Source organism: Odocoileus virginianus, chromosome 17, assembly GCF_023699985.2.
Source record: "Odocoileus virginianus isolate 20LAN1187 ecotype Illinois chromosome 17, Ovbor_1.2, whole genome shotgun sequence".
NCBI lineage: Eukaryota > Metazoa > Chordata > Mammalia > Artiodactyla > Cervidae > Odocoileus > Odocoileus virginianus.
The window spans coordinates 34,354,674-34,372,728 of record NC_069690.1 but is presented as its reverse complement, the minus strand read 5'-3'; the positions used below and the strand labels follow the sequence as shown (position 1 = coordinate 34,372,728).

At 42.3% G+C, this 18,055-nt stretch overlaps 1 protein-coding gene across 2 annotated transcripts; it reads right to left on the bottom strand.

Annotated features, from left to right (window-relative positions):
- Positions 1-668: 668 nt before the first annotated feature.
- ANKRD40 (ankyrin repeat domain 40) lies at positions 669-16,567 on the bottom strand. Of its 2 annotated transcripts, none has more exons than XM_020913992.2 (5): positions 16,171-16,567; positions 10,058-10,206; positions 8,872-9,357; positions 3,662-3,843; positions 669-3,064 (listed from the first exon to the last, which is right to left on the bottom strand). In XM_020913992.2, exons 1-5 carry the CDS (start codon positions 16,302-16,304, stop codon positions 2,918-2,920), a joined length of 1,098 nt encoding a protein of 365 aa, XP_020769651.1. In that variant the 5' UTR covers positions 16,305-16,567; the 3' UTR covers positions 669-2,917. The 2 variants fall into 2 exon arrangements, with proteins under 2 accessions (XP_020769651.1, XP_070335393.1); XM_070479292.1 differs by having other exon boundaries at positions 10,058-10,141; positions 16,171-16,259.
- Positions 16,568-18,055: the final 1,488 nt, after the last annotated feature.

Genomic DNA, 18,055 nt, shown 5'->3' with positions numbered 1-18,055 from the left:
ACATTTTTGGGGCTGGCCGTTTCTGCCCAGGATGTTTATGAGTGTACAGAGGAAGACTTCCATCCTTGTGATAAAGCAAGTATAAAAGCACCAAGGCCCAAATTATTCTGCTTCTCCTTGGAGCTAAGAAAAGGTCTCTGCTATGCTTCCTGATTTATCAGGCCAATTTGGCATGACGTATGCTTTGTGAGGCTCTAGCTGCCCCAAACCAACAGAAATGCAGATTCATTCGGCATCATTCTCAGCTAAAGATCTGAAAGTGTAAGGCTGTATTTCCTCTCCTGTCTTAGAAGTTTGCCTCTGAGCTCATTGAGACCCTGACAGGTGCTGACAGCCCAAAGGAGAGACTCAGTTGTATAGAGTAAACAGGATAATAAAAAAATGTGGTTAATAAGGATGACCTCCATCTAGTGGGCTCAGCTACTCTGGGGAAATGAAACTGACTGCTGTGAATTGAGAGGAAAGACACTGCACAAAATATCTGTCTCCGGTGCCACTAACAGACTTAAGCACCACCATAGCAGCAGGATGGAGGAGGCTCAGGTGGGGACCAGTTCCTTCTGTTCTTCCACCAGAAGGTCTTGTCCCTGAAACTGTTCAACAATTCGAACCCCCTATGATTAGAAGTACAGAGCTGTTTTAGGAGGACAAAATTAAAGAACAGGGGCTTAGTCAGTTAATATTTAATTTTAATAATACTTGTTATGCTTGAACAGTCAGCAGTGCACAAAGTGAATATTTACACACAGTGTGAACACATGCTTTAAATATGCAGTAGAGGAGGCGGGGCGAATTCACAATTAACAAAACTAAAAAAAAATCCTTGTTATAAATTACACAAAACATATAAAAATATTTCTCTGAATGCATAGATTTAAGACTTTAAACTCACCTACCAGCAACTGTGCAGTCTAATTCCACTGCCATACTCAAGAGTCAGTTGACCACAGAGGACATTGTAAGAAAGATGCAATGCAGGGCCCATCTCTCACTAGTGACTTCCTCAGCCTCTGTTTCTAAGCCCAGGAAATGCCCTGGAGCTATCCTCTGTAGGCCACCTCCCAGCCAGGGACCGCCACTGCTTCTGAGAATCTCTAATTGATCTAGATGGCTGGAAGAGTACTAACCCCAGTGATTGAGACACATGAATTAATACTGAATTTATTTGTTCCAAGATAAAACTAGCCTTAATTGTATCAGTAAATTGTAACTTTTTTCAAAGGTATAGCGTAAAAAAAGGTTAGTATTTCTAGCTTCTGCCTGGTTGAAACACAAGGGAAGTTTCTTCTTTAAAGTATTTCAGAGAAAGGGAGTAATAAGTAACCTTTACTCTGCTAGACAAACACTGCACGAAGTGAGTAACTCACCATCAGTAATTAGTGAATTACAATTAAGTCACCTAACAGAGTGACTCCACGTCACAAAGTTGGCCTTGAAAACACCTCAACCTCAGCTCAGCATTTAGGCAGCAGCAGGAGGCCATTATCTTAGCACAACACTCTCTTCCACTGACATCTTCTGCACCTTCTCTCTCAATTGTAGTGTTCCAATAAAATTAACCCAGTTAGGAAGTTAAGTTTCTTTGGAAACTATAGGCACTGTGGGGAGAAAGCTTCTTAAGACAGCAGGGATGCTCTTCAACAGCTGGCTTCAAAACCCCTGCTCTCCTGTTTATCTAAGTGTGCTCATTCTTATTTCTAAAGTTAAGCTATTTAGTTCAACAAGACAGTGGCTTTTCTTTTAACATTAATGACAGTGAAGGGAAGGAAAAGAACCCTTAAATGCATTCTTTACAAAAATTCTTACACCATGCTCAAGAGTTTAATCAGGTGTTTGTTTCCAGAACAAAGCCTGGTAGACTCACATTGACTTTGTTAAGTAGGTTAGTGGTGGTTGTGGGGGATCCCTAAGATTAAACAACTTGTTTACAAAAGCAACAGATTTCAGAGTTGTGTAAAAATCTTAATAATTTCAAAATAATCTTTATCTTTGATACAAAAATAAAGATGCTAACTCCTTTAGTTCGGTTTCCCACAATAACCTTTAAAATAGCAACAGATTCTGTCCGGAAAATTGCTTCTCATTTCTAGCGGAAAATGAAAGTGGAGAACACGGACCAGCAACGACTGTGCTCGTCTCTTTCAGTGAGATTAAACAGACACGCGAGGACAGAACTGCTTCAGTTTAAAAAAAGAAAAATAGCCGCTGCTCTTTCAGAAAGCGTCAGAGAGCCCTCTAGTGACCACAAAGGGGAGTTAATGCAGAGATGACTACAAGCAATGGCTAGAGACAAAAGTCATGAGTGTTTACAATGGACAAGGTGGGGGGACGGGAAGCTCTTTTGGTTAACAGCGTATTTACATTAGGTAACTGTGTTCTTAAATACTTTTAACCTGAGTAACATTTATAAGTATGTTATGTGAAACCTCACAGCCACAAGTCACACCACAATTCCTGTGTCCAGAACCTCGGCTTTCCCGTCTTCCTCTCTAGTCAGTTCACACTTCAGGAGAGTTGTGAACACGCAACACCGAGAGAAGTGTGTCCTGGCCCTTCAGCTGCACCGTCAACAGGATGGAAACAGGCTCTGCTCCCTCTCAGCTTCTGCCTAGACAACTCTCTTACATGCACAGAAAACACACTTGGTATAGAACTGTCGGCTTCTGCCTCTCCAGGCCACTTCTCAGCTGTTCACAGCTTCAAGCAATAGGTTTATTGTGCACCAAGAGGCTTGGAAGAGTGGCACCGCTGCTTGGGGGTCAGGGGCTTCCTACCTTGGCAGAACGATGTTAGTATATACTACGAAGTGGCATCAGGGGCCCTCCTTGGGCATCCAAGGCATTAAACCAATGGCTTGTCCTTGGCCCAGAGGTGATGCACACTGTCACAATACTCAGTAATAAAAGTTCCTGCTGCATTAGTAAGTCAGTTTTGAAGCTCTCCTATTGTAGCAAGGCCTTTCAGTCAGTGTGGATGCAGCATTTCTGAACAGAAAATTATTTTCACTTATCATTAAAACCAGTTCCAGCTCTTGAAAATCTTGGAGTCGAGCGACATCTTTGTCCTGAAACAAAAATAGGTTAACTAGATTAAGAGGAGCCCCTTGTCTCTACGGTTTTGGTGTTCTGTGTTGAAACCAGTGATAGTGTAGGAAAGTCCCCAGGAGCATAAACAGGGTTGAAATGTAGAGGCCCTTATTAGCATCTGTCGCTCCCAGATGAGCACACCATGAAAAGCAGTGCAGGGGTGTTTTCCTCAGGTGCCCTGAGAAGCCAGAAGCCTGACATTCAGGGAACCCAGAGATGTTGGGAGGACCACACATGTACCTAGATAGATGTGCCCTGTGATTTAGCCTGGTTCTTATGTTACAAAACACAAGGCACATCCGATAGTACACTAAGGTAATCCTTACAGATCACTACAGAGAAACAACTAAAAATAGGTACATGGGAACGGTAATTCAGAACATTCTGGTATCCTACAACTTATATAAATGCCAGTATCTCTATAGGCCCAAGAGAGGAAAGAAAGCTCAATGGAAGACCACCCTTTGCTCTTTTTCTATTCTTTTCTCATTTCTTTAACTATGACTCACATACCCAAAGAGGAAGGTATGTATTTTCCAAATGGAGAAATCAACCACGTAACAGACCTTTCTTACCTTTCTTACCAGAGTATTGGGTAACTTTCTGATCTTCTCCACTTGATCAGGATTAACACCCAGCTCACAGCAACTCACTCTGAGCAGCTCTTGGTAGGTGAGCTCCTGTCGGTCCAGTTCAATTTCAATGAAATCATTTTCTCTAAGAGATGGGTTCTGAATCCTCACCTTGAGTACCAGCTCTAGGGAAAAGGGGAAGAAGTGTTAATGAATCATTCTAGCATAGTTAGCTGATGCAATTTAAGATCTTTCCCAGAAGATGGTTACTGTTAATCATGCCCCATGCTGAAGACCTATGCCACCCAACAAGAAAGCCAAGCACAATCAGTACCGTTTGCTCAGGCTCAATTCTGGCTCTGCTGGTGCAGCTGCCTGCAGTGTCCTCCCTATGTCTAACACTGTGGTTCATAAAGCAAATGGGCAGCAGAAGGAGATAGTGGACAACCATCCCAACTGTACAGAAGGATAATTTACTTCTGCTACCGGAGCTAAGCACGTAAAGGCTTGAGAATGGGTTTGGGTATCAAACTACACATAAACAGGGTATGGGGAAGAGAAGAGAAAAGGCAGCATGGGAAAGATACGGTACAAGAGTTACTCTACAAAGAGTTAACAATTGTGGATCTAAAAATAGTTATGAGACGTGAAAATGCTTGCAATAAACACAGTACAAGAGCAAAAGATAAGCTACTAATAAAAATGAAGTCTAACTATGATTTAAATGCCTTACTTTAATAAGGGAAGAATCTTGGCTTTGGGAATAAACAAAGACCATTATTCATGGATCTGGGATCTAAACAGTCTGCCCTTAAATTCTGAGCCTGGCAGCAAAGAAGGCTCAAGCTAAGCACATACATGCTTTTGGTAGTTCTGCTTTGCCCTTTATATGGCATCCCTGGGCCACTGTTAGCAGCACCTAGAGTTAACAGCTCCTCAAAAACAGAAAGAAGGGAGTTACTTATATAGAAAAACAAAGGTAGCACTAGACTATACCCTACGGTGTCTGACTAGAATTGGAGGCATTAACACAAACCTGGAGTTTTTAATATTTTAAATTATAAATAGATATAGCAATATAGAAAAAAGTAAATATGTGTGTTTGTTTGCTTAGCTTTTAACTTCACTAATCCTCTCAGGCTAGTGTGCAGCTTGATATTCAGGAAGTGTATGTTCACTTTCTACTTTTCATCTAAAATATCAATGGAGAGTTTGTTGCTTTTGTCATAAATTGTGGGAGCTGCTTTCAACTCTCTTTTTTTGTGACCTTTTAAACCTTGAATGACAGTGGTATGAATGGGTATATCCCTCATCTATCCTGTACTAGATGTGTGACTCTGGACAAATTCCCTCTTTGTGTCTAACTTTCTCCATTTCTAAAATGTACTAATGGGAATTCTCTGGTGGCCCAGTGGTTAGGACTCGTTGCTCTCACTGCCAAGGCCTAGGGCCAACCCTTGGTTGGGGAACTAAGATCCTGCAAGTCATGTGGCACAGCCAAAATAAGTAAATAAAAATAAAATGTACAAAAGTCTGTTGTAACAATTAAATAAGAACTCAGAATGCTCTGAAGTTATGTTACTATGTACATAAATGTTTAGTTTATAAATAAATCTTCCTGGTGAATCTTTCATTATTCAATTGTTCTTTATTGTTTGCTTGCTTTTTTCTTTCTTTTCTAATTCTGTCCTCTGAATGAGCTTAGAAGAAATGATACACTAGTAGCAATGAGCACATCTAGTGTTCACATTCTGGTTTCTGAATACCATTTTGCACTAAGAAAAACCAGGGCTCCTTGGAGAAATGCGTGATTCCAAGGCTGGGTCAGGGAAGTTGCACTAGGGAGCCTGAAACATCTTGCTGCACCACAAGGTAAGGAAATGAGCTAAGAATAATGAAGATGTCCAAGAGACACAAGAACTAGCTCCAAGGGGCTCCCTCTGGATCAGTCTGGCATAATTTGAACATCAAAATAAGGATTCTAATGAATTATCATCCAATAAATAATAATCTATGCATTTTCTACTGCTGTAAATGGCAGAGAAGGGAAGGACCTTCTTTATAGGAGAACACTGCTTGTTAGAGCGGAGAAAAAATGAAAGCATACTCTATAACAGAACTGGCCTGGACTCTTCAAAAATCTGAAGGCCAAAAGGATAGTTGAAGGTTGAGGAAATGGTCCAGATTAAAGGAGACTATTCCAACATGACGGCCTAATACTAACACAGCAGGCGGAGTGGAGGGAGTAAAAATAGCTACAAAAGACACTGTTAAATAGCTAATAAAATTTAAATACAGACTGTGGATTAAAGAATAGTATTACATCAAGGTTATATTTTCTAAATCTGATCGTTGTATTGTGATTATGTAAGAGACTATCTTGTTCTTGGGGCTTCCCAAGTGGCTCATTGGTAAAGAATCTGCCTGCCAATGCAGGAGATGCAGGAGACACAGGTTTAATCCCTGGGTCAAGAAGATCCCTGGAGTAGGAAATGGCAACCCACTCCAATATTCTTGCCTGGAAAATCCCATGGACAGAGGAGTCTGGTGGGCTCAGTTCCTAGGGTCACAAAGTGTCAGACTCAACTGAGCACACATCCTTGTTCTCAGGGAAAAAAAAACACATAAATAGTTCTGGGTAAAGGGGCAAAAAATAATTTCTAAATCTCATTAAAGAGAGTTCCTTTTACTAGTCTTGCAACTTTTCTATAAGGTTGTAATTATACTCAAAATTGCAGCCGAAGATGGAGAAGCTCTCTACAGTCAGCAAAACTGAGACCTGGAGCTGACTGTGGCTCAGATCATGAGCTCCTTAATGCAAAATTCAGACTTAAATTAAATAGGGAAAACCACTAGGCCATTCAGGTATGACCTAACTCAAATCTCTTATTATACAGTAGGAGTGACAAACAGATTCAAGGGATTAGATCTGATAGAGTGCCTGAAAACTATGGATGGAGGTTGGTAACATTATACAAGAGGCAGTGACCAAAACCATCCCAAAGAAAAAGAAACACAAGAAGGCAAAGTGGTTGTCTGAGCAGGCCTTACAAATAGTTGATTAAAAAAAGGGAAGTGAAAAGCAAAGGAGAAAGGGAAAGATATACCCAACTGAATGCAGAGTTCCAAAGAATAACAAGGAGAGATAAGAAAGCCTTCTTAAGTGAATAAAATAGAAATAGAAGAAAAGAAATAGAAATAGAAGAAAACAAGAGAATGGGAAAGACTAGACATCTCCTCAAGAAAATATCAAGAGATACCAAGGGAACATTTAATGCAAAGATGGGCACAATAAAGGATAGAAACAGTAAGGACCTAACAGAGGCAGAAGAGATTAAGAAGAGATGGCAAAAATACACAGAAGAACTGTAGAAAAAAGGTCTTAATGACCTGGATAACCAAAATGGTGTGGTCACTCACCTAGAGCCAGACATCTGGAATGCAGTCAAGTGAGCCTTAGGAGCATTACTGTGAACAAAGCTAGTGGAGGTGATGGAATTCCAGCTGAGCTATTTCAAATCCTAAAGATGATGCTGTGAAAGTGCTGTACTCAGTATGCCAGCAAATTTGGAAAACTCAGCAGTGGCCACAGGACTGGAAAAGGTCAGTTTTTATTCCAATCCCAAAGAACGGTAATGCCAAAAAATGTTCAAACTACTGTACAATTGTGCTTATTTCACATGCTAGCAAGGTCATACTCAAAATTCTTCAAGCTAGGCTTCAACAGTACATGAACGGAGAACTTCCAGATGTACAAGCTGGATTTAGAAAAGGCAGAGGAACCAGGGATCAAATTGCTAACATCCACTGGATCATAGGAAAAGCAAGAGAATTCCAGAAAAACACCTACTTCTGCTTCATTGACTACACTAAAGCCTTTGACTGTGTGAATCACAATAAACTGCAGAAAATTCTTTAAGAGATGGGAATACGAGACCATCTTACCTGTCTCCTGAGAAACCCATATGCAGGACAAGAAGCAACAGAACCGGTCATGGAACAATGGACTGGTTCCAAAGTGGGAAAGGAGTATGTCAAGGCTCTATATTGTCACCCTGGTTATTTAACTTATATGTAGAGTACATCATGCAAAATGCTGGGCTGGATGACTCAAAAGCTGGAATCAACATTGCCAGGAGAAATATCAATAACCTCAGATATGCAGATGACACCACTCTAATAGCAGAAAGTACGGAGGAACTAAAGAGGCTCTTGATGAAGGTGAAAGAGGAGAGTTAAAAAGCTGGCTTAAAACTCAATATTAAAAAAATCAAAAACAAACCAACAACTCAACATTCAGGAGTTCCCTGGTGATCCACTGGCTAGGACTCCAAACTCCCAGTGCAGGGGGCCTGGATTTGATTCCTGGTCAGGAAACTTGATCCCACATGTCGAAACTAAAGATCCTGCATGCCACAACTAAGACCCAGAACAGCCAAATAATTTTTTTAAAAAAGGAAAAAAAAGAAAACCCCAACATTCAAAATACAAAGATCATGGCATCCAGTCCCATCACTTCATGGCAAATAGATGGGGAAGATCGGAAACTGGCAAATTTTATTTTCTTGGGCTCCAAAATCACTGCAGACAGTGATTGCAGCCATGAAATTAAAAGATGCTTGCTCCTTGGAAGAAAAGCTATGACCAATCTAGACAGCATATTAAAAAGCAGAGACATCACTTTTCCAGTAGTCATGTGTGGATGTGAGAGCTTGACCCTAAAGAAGGCTGAGCACAGAAGAATTGAGACTTTGGAATTGTGGTGCTGGAGAAGATTCTTGAGAGTCCACTGGACAGCAAGGAGATCAATCCAGTAAACCCTAAAGGAACTCAGTCCTGAATATTCACTGGAAGGGCTGACGCTGAAGGTGAAGCTCCAACACTTTGGCCATCTGATGTGAAGAGATGACTCACTGGAAAAGACCCTGATGCTGGGAATGACTGAGGGCAGGTGAAGGGGGTGACAGAGGATGAGATGGTTGGATGGTATCACCAACTCAGTGGACATGAGTTTGAGCAAACTCCAAGAGATGGTGAAGGACACGGAAGCCCTGCAGTACATGGGGTTGCAAAGAGCAGGACACAACTTAGCAACTGAACAATACTCAAAATAGATAAATCCTATCCCCACTCCTCAAAAAAATAGGAAGTAAAGAACTAGACCCCTAGACAACTTTGCCCTTTTCAGGGGCTACTTGCTGATGAGAGGTTACCTTGCATATTAAATGGAAATGCTCCAGTGAAGAAAAATGGCTGGAATGCCGGCGCTGGTCCTGCGTATGTCCCATTTTGAGGCTCCAGAGACACTGGTGGCTTGGATGGGACAGTAGAGAACAGGGATCGAGTCTGACTCACTGGGGGCTGACAAACGGGACCTGGTTTTGTGCTTTCTGGTGTTCTAAGTATGGCAGAGGGGGCAGACACATCCCCGTTCTGAACCAGCGCCAAAGAGGTGTGGTCCCGCGGGAAGGGCCCAAGCAGGGGCGGTTCTCCAGGGGGCAGCAAGGGAGGCGAGCCACCGGCAGGGGGCGACGCAGGAGGGGTGGAGGGGTCCCCATTCTGTAGCTGGCCTGAATCCTCTGATGCGGGCGTATAGAGAAAAGGGAATGCTGGGTTGGCCAAATAGTTGGGAACAAAGGGCAGTTCTGACTCCTTCTTCAGCTGGGGGTGGTCGTCGCTCTCACCATCATCATCTTCCACTTAAAAAGATGAAAACACAGAACACTTACATAGTCTTCTAAAAATGAGCAAATAAAGGGACTTCCCTCGTGGTCCAGTTAAGACTGTGCCTCCCAATGCAGGGCGTGCAGGTTCGATCCCTGGTCAGGGAGCTAAGATCCCACATGCCTCTTAGCCAAAAATCCAAAACATAAAACGGAAATTATACTGTAACAAAGTCAATAAAGACTTTAAAAGTGGGCCACATCAAAAAAAGAAACACATTAAAAAAAAAAAAAGATTTCAAACAAAAGAAATTACCAAGAGTCTCCTGTGAAAGCTAGTGTCCTTTGGTATACAACAAATATTTTGGTCAGTATTTACTGTAGGTTTTTCGTTATCATTTTTATCTCCTTAAAAGTTTATAGATAAAAAACCCAAAACTTTATAATGTCTACCTTTCCAGAAACATCACGGAATAATTATCTTGCACAGTAAGACTATCTTGTTTCTAGAAACAGACTGGCTGTTTAGCATCAAGAATATATACAGAGGAGATACATATCTATTTAGATACATATACATATAATTATGACTGATTCACGTTGTTGTTGGCAGAAACCAACACAACAACTTAGAGCAATTATCCTCCAATTTACAAAAAACCTTTTTTTAAAGAATATATACAATGATACCACAAGTCTCAGTTTGACAAAAGCAAGTTACCTCAGAAAAACTCACCTCCCATAATCTTCCTAATTTCTCTTCTTGATGTTAGCTGGACAGGCATTTCTCCCTTTGTGGTAAGAATCTCTTTGTCAGCTCCTGATTTCAGTAAGTAAGAGACCACCTGACCATGATTGCGTTTACACGCCCAATGTAAACAAGTCCTATCCCCAAAAAAGAACAAAACAGTGATTTAAAAAGTGGAGAGGTGATCTGGGATTTCAAGTTCTATATATCAGTAAATAAACATATGCAAGGCTGTTAGGGTTCAGTTAGAACCAGAAAATCAGACTGGTAATTTTAACTTTTCTTTTCAGAAAGCAGATGATCGAAATATTTAATATGCTTAAAATTTATTTTTAAATTTCATTTCTGATCCTTGGAAAGAGCTAATTTATACTAGGAGCTTTATTACAACGGCTTCCAGAAGGCTGGCTGCCTGGCTGGCTAGATAACTCTAAAGATACTGCTCAGTGTCCCTCATTATATTGTCCCAGTCTCTTTAAAATATACTTTTACATGGCCATATTCCTTTTAAGAGAGTACCAAAAATTGCTTTGTGTGCATCAAATGTCACTTGAAGATTAAATATCATCAGGCTACTAACCATCTCTCATCTGCAGCTTGCTCTGCCACTAAACTTATTACTACAGCAGGTTCCTGTCTGAATCTCAGTTACTCTTTTGCTTTTTACTTTTCTTTCCTTCACACATACACAAAAGGATTTCCATTTTTAAAAGTTCACTTCTCTAGTTCTCTCCAGAAGGCTACAAACATATTCTCATTTGCTTAAATACAAGGCACTACACACATACTTTTAGTTCCTAAAGCATCTGAAAAAATATACATCAATGGCCAAAATTTTTGGGAACTCTTCTGAAGTATTAAGATTCATTTAAGTAAAACTAATTGTTTAAGATTGTATACTTAGGAAGGAATTATGCACCCTCTAAAAGAGCTATTATTTTAACACTGCACAGAAATAGGATTAGTGTGCTGGCCAAAATTCCATCTTAACAGAGCTACTAAATTCATCCCCATGGAAGGAAAATACTTTTTCTCTGTTTTGAAATGTCCTCATTCACCAACTCTCTAACTGAACTGAGCTTTTAGACGAATATAAATATGGCAAAGAATAGAACATATGTTCAATAGTGAGGATTAGGTCACCCACTTGAGAAGTATAACTGTCTAGAAAGTACATTTGGTTCCAGGAAAAAGCAGATTTGCCCTGGGTACCTCGAAATTTATGACTTACAGAAAGCCAGCTTGTCTGGCTGGCTACAAGCAAACTCCACTGATGTTTCAGAATGATATTTGAAACTATTTTTCATTAGAATCAGATTATAAAAAAAAAGAACCAGATTATTCAGGTGCCTTTAAAATGTACTTCATCATAAAAAGAATTCCAATTTGGGGAAAATAAAAGAGTTTTGATATGGACTTCTAAAGTATAAGCTCCATGAAGATAAGGAAGTATCTGCTTGAATATACAAGTACTTAATTGATATTTGCTGAATAAGTGAACCAAGGACAAGGTGGACACTGCTTAGAGTAGAAGGATCCTGTATATTCTTGATTCTGGGCAAACTGTAGCTGAGAGTGTGTTTGTGTATGGCTATCTTGGAAACTTGAAAAATGAATAATTTTAATGATAAGCATTCAAAAATGAATAGAACATGATGAGAAAAATATGTTCTTTTCTGGAAATAAAGTGCTTACTTATAAGTAGTAAATCACTTGTTCACAACAAACCTGAGAGTGAAGGAAGTAATATTCTGCCAGTGGATCTGAGATATTTGGGGACAAACCAACTGCTAAAGTATCACCACGCAAAGTGGGGCTAAGTCAACACCGCACATGCCCCACAGCCCTGCACCCTGAGTGATCATTTATAGTCCAGACTTGGTGGCTCCAGGCAGCCATAATCCACAGGCACTATAGCCAGGCAGTATTTTCAACTTCTTCATGAGCTATTATACTTGTTTCTTAAAGCCAAGGGGTATGCATGACACCTGAATTACAACTGATGTGGGAGTTCAATCTCTTAACTTCAATTCTTTAAGCTTTAAATCTGCAGTCAGAATATCCTATCAATGCTGGGAAGTATTGATATTTCAGACCAGAAATCTGAAATACGGGCCTCCTATCAGTGCTGGTAAGTATTTCAGACCAGAGACATAAATTTCAATTGTGCAGAAATTGTGGTTACTGGGCAACTAAGAATTAAAAGCAGTAATCATTCTGCTTTTCCGTGCTACTGACTATTTTTTCTGATTACTTTATATCTGATTACCCAGCACACTGCTTAATTAAAAAAAAAAAAAGTTAAAAAAAAAAACAACAGAACTTCTCTGGTGGTGCAATGAATAAGAGTACTCCTGACAATGTGGGGTACTAGGGTTTGGTCCCTGGTCTGGGAGGATTCCACATGCCTTGGAGCAACTAAGTCTGTGAGCCACAACTACCGAGCCCATGCTCTAGAGCCTGAAAGCCACAACTACTGAAACCCACGCACCCTTGAGCCTGTGCTCTGTAGCAAGAGAAGCCACTGCAATGAGGAGCCCTCACATCCCAACGAAAAATAAAGCAACAAAAATCCAGCGCAGCCAAAAATAAATAAGAAAAAAAAAACACAGATATAGTACTTTACATACTGGACATTGTTCTAAAAGCTTTACGTGTATTAATTCATTTAGTCCTCTAAACAACCCAAGTTAAGTACTATCATCAACACTCTCCGGTGATCTAGTGGTTGGGAATCCGCCTGCCAATGCAAGGAACATGGTTCCATCCCTGGTCCAGGAAGATTCCACCTTTTACAGGGCATCTAAACCTGTGCGTGGCAACCTGAGTGCATGCTCTAGAGCCTGAAAGCTGCAACTACTGAGCTTGAGTGCCGCAAATACTGAAGCCGGCATGCTCTAGAGGCCCTGCTCGCAAACAAGAGAAGCCACAGCAATGAGAAGGCCTTGCATGGCAACAAAGAGTAGCCCCTGCTTGCTGCAACTAGAGAAAGCTCATGTGCAGCAATGAAGACCCAACAAAGCCAAAAATAATTAAAAAGCAAACAGGGGAAAAAAAAAAGTCTCCTACTTTACAGATGAGGAAACTGAGGCAGTCAGCAAATAAGCAAAAAAAACAGTATGGTACACAGCAATTGTGTTATAAGGACAATAAAGGAAGGAAAGGGATTGGGGAATGCCAAAGATAGTGGAGGGGCATGGCACAACTTTAAATTAAGGACCAAGGAAAGACTCATTCAGGGGACATCTAAGCTAAGACCTGATGGAGGTGAGGGAGAAAAAGCATTTAAATGAAAGGAAGAGAAAACACAAGGGCCTTGAATCAACATTGTGCCTGGTATTTTGTTTGTTTTATTTATTTTTGGCTGCACTGGGTCTTGGTTGCTTCACAAGGGCTTTCTCTAGTTGCAGCGAGCAGGGGCCACTCTCAAGTTGCAGTCTGTGGGCTTCTCATTTTGGTGGCTTTTCTTGTTGCAGAGCACTCGCTCTGGAATGCTCTGGCTTTGGTGGCTGGGGTACGTGGGCTCAGTAGTTGTGGCTCATGGGCTCTAGAGCTTGGGCTCAGTAGTTGCAATGCATAGGTTTAGCTGTCCCACGGCGTGTGGGATCCTCCCAGCCCAGGGATTGTCCCCCACACGGGCAGGCAGATTCTCAACCACTGCACCACCAGAGAAGTCCTGTGCCTGGTGTTTTCAGGAAAAGCAAGAAAGCCAGGGGAGAGAATGAAGGGAGCAAGGGGGAAAATTCAGAGATGAGGCCCAGAAATGAAGACCAAGGACTGAGGGACAAGGATTTGAACTGCAGGACCCTGTGGGCTTTTCCCCAGTTTGAGATTGGAGCCATTAAAGGGTTTTAAGCAGAATTAAATGATCTGATTTATGTTTTAAGTCAGGATTCCTCTGGCTGCTGTACTGAGAAAAGACACAGGATAGGACTAATGAGGAGGCTACTGCATTAATCCAGGTGACAGATGGTGGCTTTGCACAAGAGGTGTAGTGGCAGAGCTTGTGAGAAACAGATTCTAACTACATCACTGTTAGTGAAGCTGGCAGGATTAGCAGCTTGACTGGATGTGGGTTTTGAGAGAAAGACAGAAGGCAAGGAGTGCACCAAAGATTCTGGCCAGCCAGTGCAGCTCAGATGCTCAGATGAGGACTCAGAGGCAGGCTGGGGACAGTTAGGGGTATGAGGGAGACCAGGAACTCAACCCTGGACATGTAGAAGTCCTATTAGATATCTTCCCCCAATTAAATCTATGAAAGCCTCTTCATAGTTCAACAATCTTATATTTTTCTGAGCACCTACTATGTGGTTAAGAAAGTATGGTTTCTAAGGCTCCACTCTACCATTGCAGGGGGCACGGGTTCAATCCCTGGTCAGAAATTAAAATCCCACATGCCCCAAGGTGTGGCCAGAGAAAAAGAAAATTGTGTGGGGTGGGAAGGAGGGTCAAGAGGGAGGGGACATATGTATATCTATGGCTGATTCATGTTTATGTATGGCAGAAACCAACACAATATGGTAAAGCAATTCTTCTTCAATTAAAAATAAATAAGTTGAAAAAAAAAGAAAGCAAGCATGGTTTGGAGGCAGATGCTGGTTTGATTCCCAGCTCCATTAATTACTGTAAATTCTTGGGGAAACTACTTATTCAGTTTTCTTATCTGCAAAACAAGGGAATAACAATAGCTCTGTCCCTGAGCAGCTATGAATGAGATGATACACATAAATAATACATTTGGAAACTTGTTTGCACTACAGAGCAAGCTCAGTAAATGTTACCTACTAATATGAGGCTGCATTTCCTTAAATGCTCACAACTCTTCTGAAATAACTAGAAAATGAAGTGACTCTGGCAAGGTCATATTGCTAAGCAGGAATGGAGAAGAACCAGCACTAAAGACCAGGCTTTTTCTTCTACACAACACTGCCTCCCAGTGCCAAAGCAATGATTCACAGCTCGTGAATCACACAGCAACGCTAGAAATCGCATACATAGAAAAGCATACACAGAAACCACACATGGAAAAGCCAGCTAGTTTCTAAACACTTAAACAAAATAAAACAAAAAAAAAAAGCAGTTTCTACTGTTTTCTGGCTTTCTGAACAGTTACCCAGGCTGTTTTCTTTGGGGTAAGTTGGTTGATGATTTTGTGAGGAAGTAAGGCAACGGTGATTCTGGTCCTGGCTATTAACAGTTGTGTGACCTAGGGCAGGTTATTCTCTGGGACTGAACCTATCTCCAATGAACCTTTTAGTTTTAAACTGCATGATTCCACTTTAGAAAATAAAACATTTGCAAACTCACTTTAATTCTCAGCTAGCAAATAGCCTGGTGAAGCATTACTTGGATCAAATAAAAAAATTTAAATGAGAAGACAGCAGAATAACACCACATTCAGTAACTTAATACAAAAAAATTGACCACCAACACTTGTTAAAATGTGGCTCCTTATTTAGTTGGGAAGGACTCAATCACTGGCAGGCATCTGAAGCCTTGGATAAAGTCCCATATTTGAAACTGTTTTAAGAAAACAAAACAAAACATTATCTAGGATTAATGAATGAGTCTTCCAGCCACAGGCAGCTGTGGGTAGCAGCAAATCACTGCTGCAGTAGGACAACAGAGAAGTAGAACAGGAATGCAGGTGATTTATTTTTCCTAGTCTTGGGAAAAGCGTGCTTAAAAAAAAAGAAATCGTGCTAGTTTCTAAGATCCACGTTTGCTCAACTGTTTATGCTTTTTGCTCTGCACAGATGTGTTCTTCAGAGTAATTCCAAACTTGAACTGGTGTGAGCTCCAAATGAGGGTGAGAGTTATCCGCACCTTTCGGGACACGTTATGGGGGTGGGGTCGGCGGGGCACGGGGCGCCAGGGTTCGGGTGGGCGCTGCCGGCGCAGGACCACGTGGGCCGAGATTTGGGCACTACACGCCGCAGACTCTCCGAGGCAGGGGGGCCAGTGCTAGCCTCCAGAGCGCACGAGCTCGTTGGCTCTGGGGTGCCGGGCCACGCCTTAGCGGGCTTCCGGGGCTGCGCTAGGCCGAGGTCGCGTCCCGGGCCGAATGCTCTGGCCCTAGGCCTCCCCCGCTCCCCACTTACCAGCCGTTGACCTCATTTTGGGAGTTCACATCCACCCCGCTCTCCACCAGTTTCTGCACTTCCCGAATGTCCCCCAAGGCCGCGGCCTCCCGCAGCCTCTCCTGCTGCTCCTTCTGCTCGAGGAGAGCGCTCATTTTTCCTTGGACCCAGGTCCCCGCCAGGGCACGCCCGCCCAGCCCTGGCCGGTCAGCGCCGCCGCCGCCGCGGACCACTCCCCGCCATGGAGAGACCGGGCGGGGCACACCTGCCCCGCTCGCGCTGCAGCCCGTGCCGAGCCAGGGGCCTCCTTTCCCCCTTCGTGGCACGCCCGCCGCTCCCCTGCTGCTCCCGGCCTGCGGGCCTAAGCCTCCTCCCGGCCGCGCCTCCCACAGGCCGGCTCCGGGGGAACCTATTCAGAGTGACAACCCTGACCCAGATATTTTCCGTTCCTACCTTCCGCGCGCGCGAGGGCTGGCTGTTTATGTAACTGCTGCACAATATTATCTGCCGTGATTCACCAACTATTTTTAGACCTCCCCACCCCGCAGCTTCCAGAGAGGAGGACAGACACGAGGAAAGGGAAGAATGCGTATTTGAGAGCCAGGAAAGCCTAATCCTCTGGAGCAGGGTGTTTACCAGGCATCAAAAATCATTGGTTTAAGAAAACAGACAAAAATAATAGTAATAATTGGTTTTGTTTTTCCCCCAGTTTGCTTGGCTCTTTTTCCTTATCTGAATTAACTCCTGCCTAGCAGGTTGGGGAAATGGGCTGAAAACGATCCCACTATTATATGCCCATTATTGCAGAAACAGAATACACGGTTCTTTCTTTTGACACTGCTTGGGACCATTCAATTCGATTATTTATTTCAACTGCTGTTGTCTTACTCACATTTTAGAGATTTCTTCTAATTCGGCTTTCAGGAAAAATATTTATATTGTGCTCAGAGTCTATAAACTGTGATTCATTACTGCTTTTAAATCATAATTAATTACTCTTCTTGAAGGCCATGTAAGGAAAAAAGGAAAGAAGAACACCGAAGAGGCTTTCAAGTTATTCCAGTCTTCAATATCAGGAGCTAGGGAGAGAAGTGGTCCAAGTATAAACAGCATTCTTCCTGACTCTCTGCCTAATCAATTTCTAACAAGGCTCAGAGCCCGGGCTGGCACTGCTGTACTACACAGCAGGAGAAAAAGAAGAGTATTGTTTTGCTGAGCCCAGGTTCCTAGGCGAGATCTTCCAATGTGGCACAGGATGGAAGCTTGCAGATGGGGTTGGAAGGATTAAGGAGTAACCCTGGGGTGGGGAGGAGGAAGGCCTGAACACAAGAGATAAAATAGGAAATGACAAATTTAGGCATGGAGTTTTCATTTCCCTCTCTTGGGGCAGCCCAGGGTTTGCACAACAAGCACTTTTCTTGCTGTGCCTGCGTGCTCAATCACTCAGCAACCCCATGGACTGTACCGGCCAGACTCCCTGTCCATGGAATTTTCCAGGCAAGAATACTGGAGTGGGTTGCCATTCCTACTCCAGGGGATGCATCTCTTGCATTGGCAGTCAGGATTCTTTACCACTGAGCCACCTGGGATGCCCTTTTTTCTTGCTACTGTTTTATGAAAAACTCTTATCTGTTTATTATGTTACAGTCATTCACACAGTGCACATCAGGTGGTGCTGAATATAAACTGACTGCATACTTATATTGACCTTATAGTGAACTGGAACTCTGCTTGAGGTTACATTTTCATTTGTCCCCCAATACCAACTTTAATTCTCAGCATGGTACTCCATCTGAAACTGATGTGCATAGTAGTACTGGAATTGGGCCCTTCAGCACAATTCAAGGGACAGGGGAGTAGGTAGTGGCCTCTTTAAAAAAAAAAAAAAAAGTAGCAGTTCAAAAAG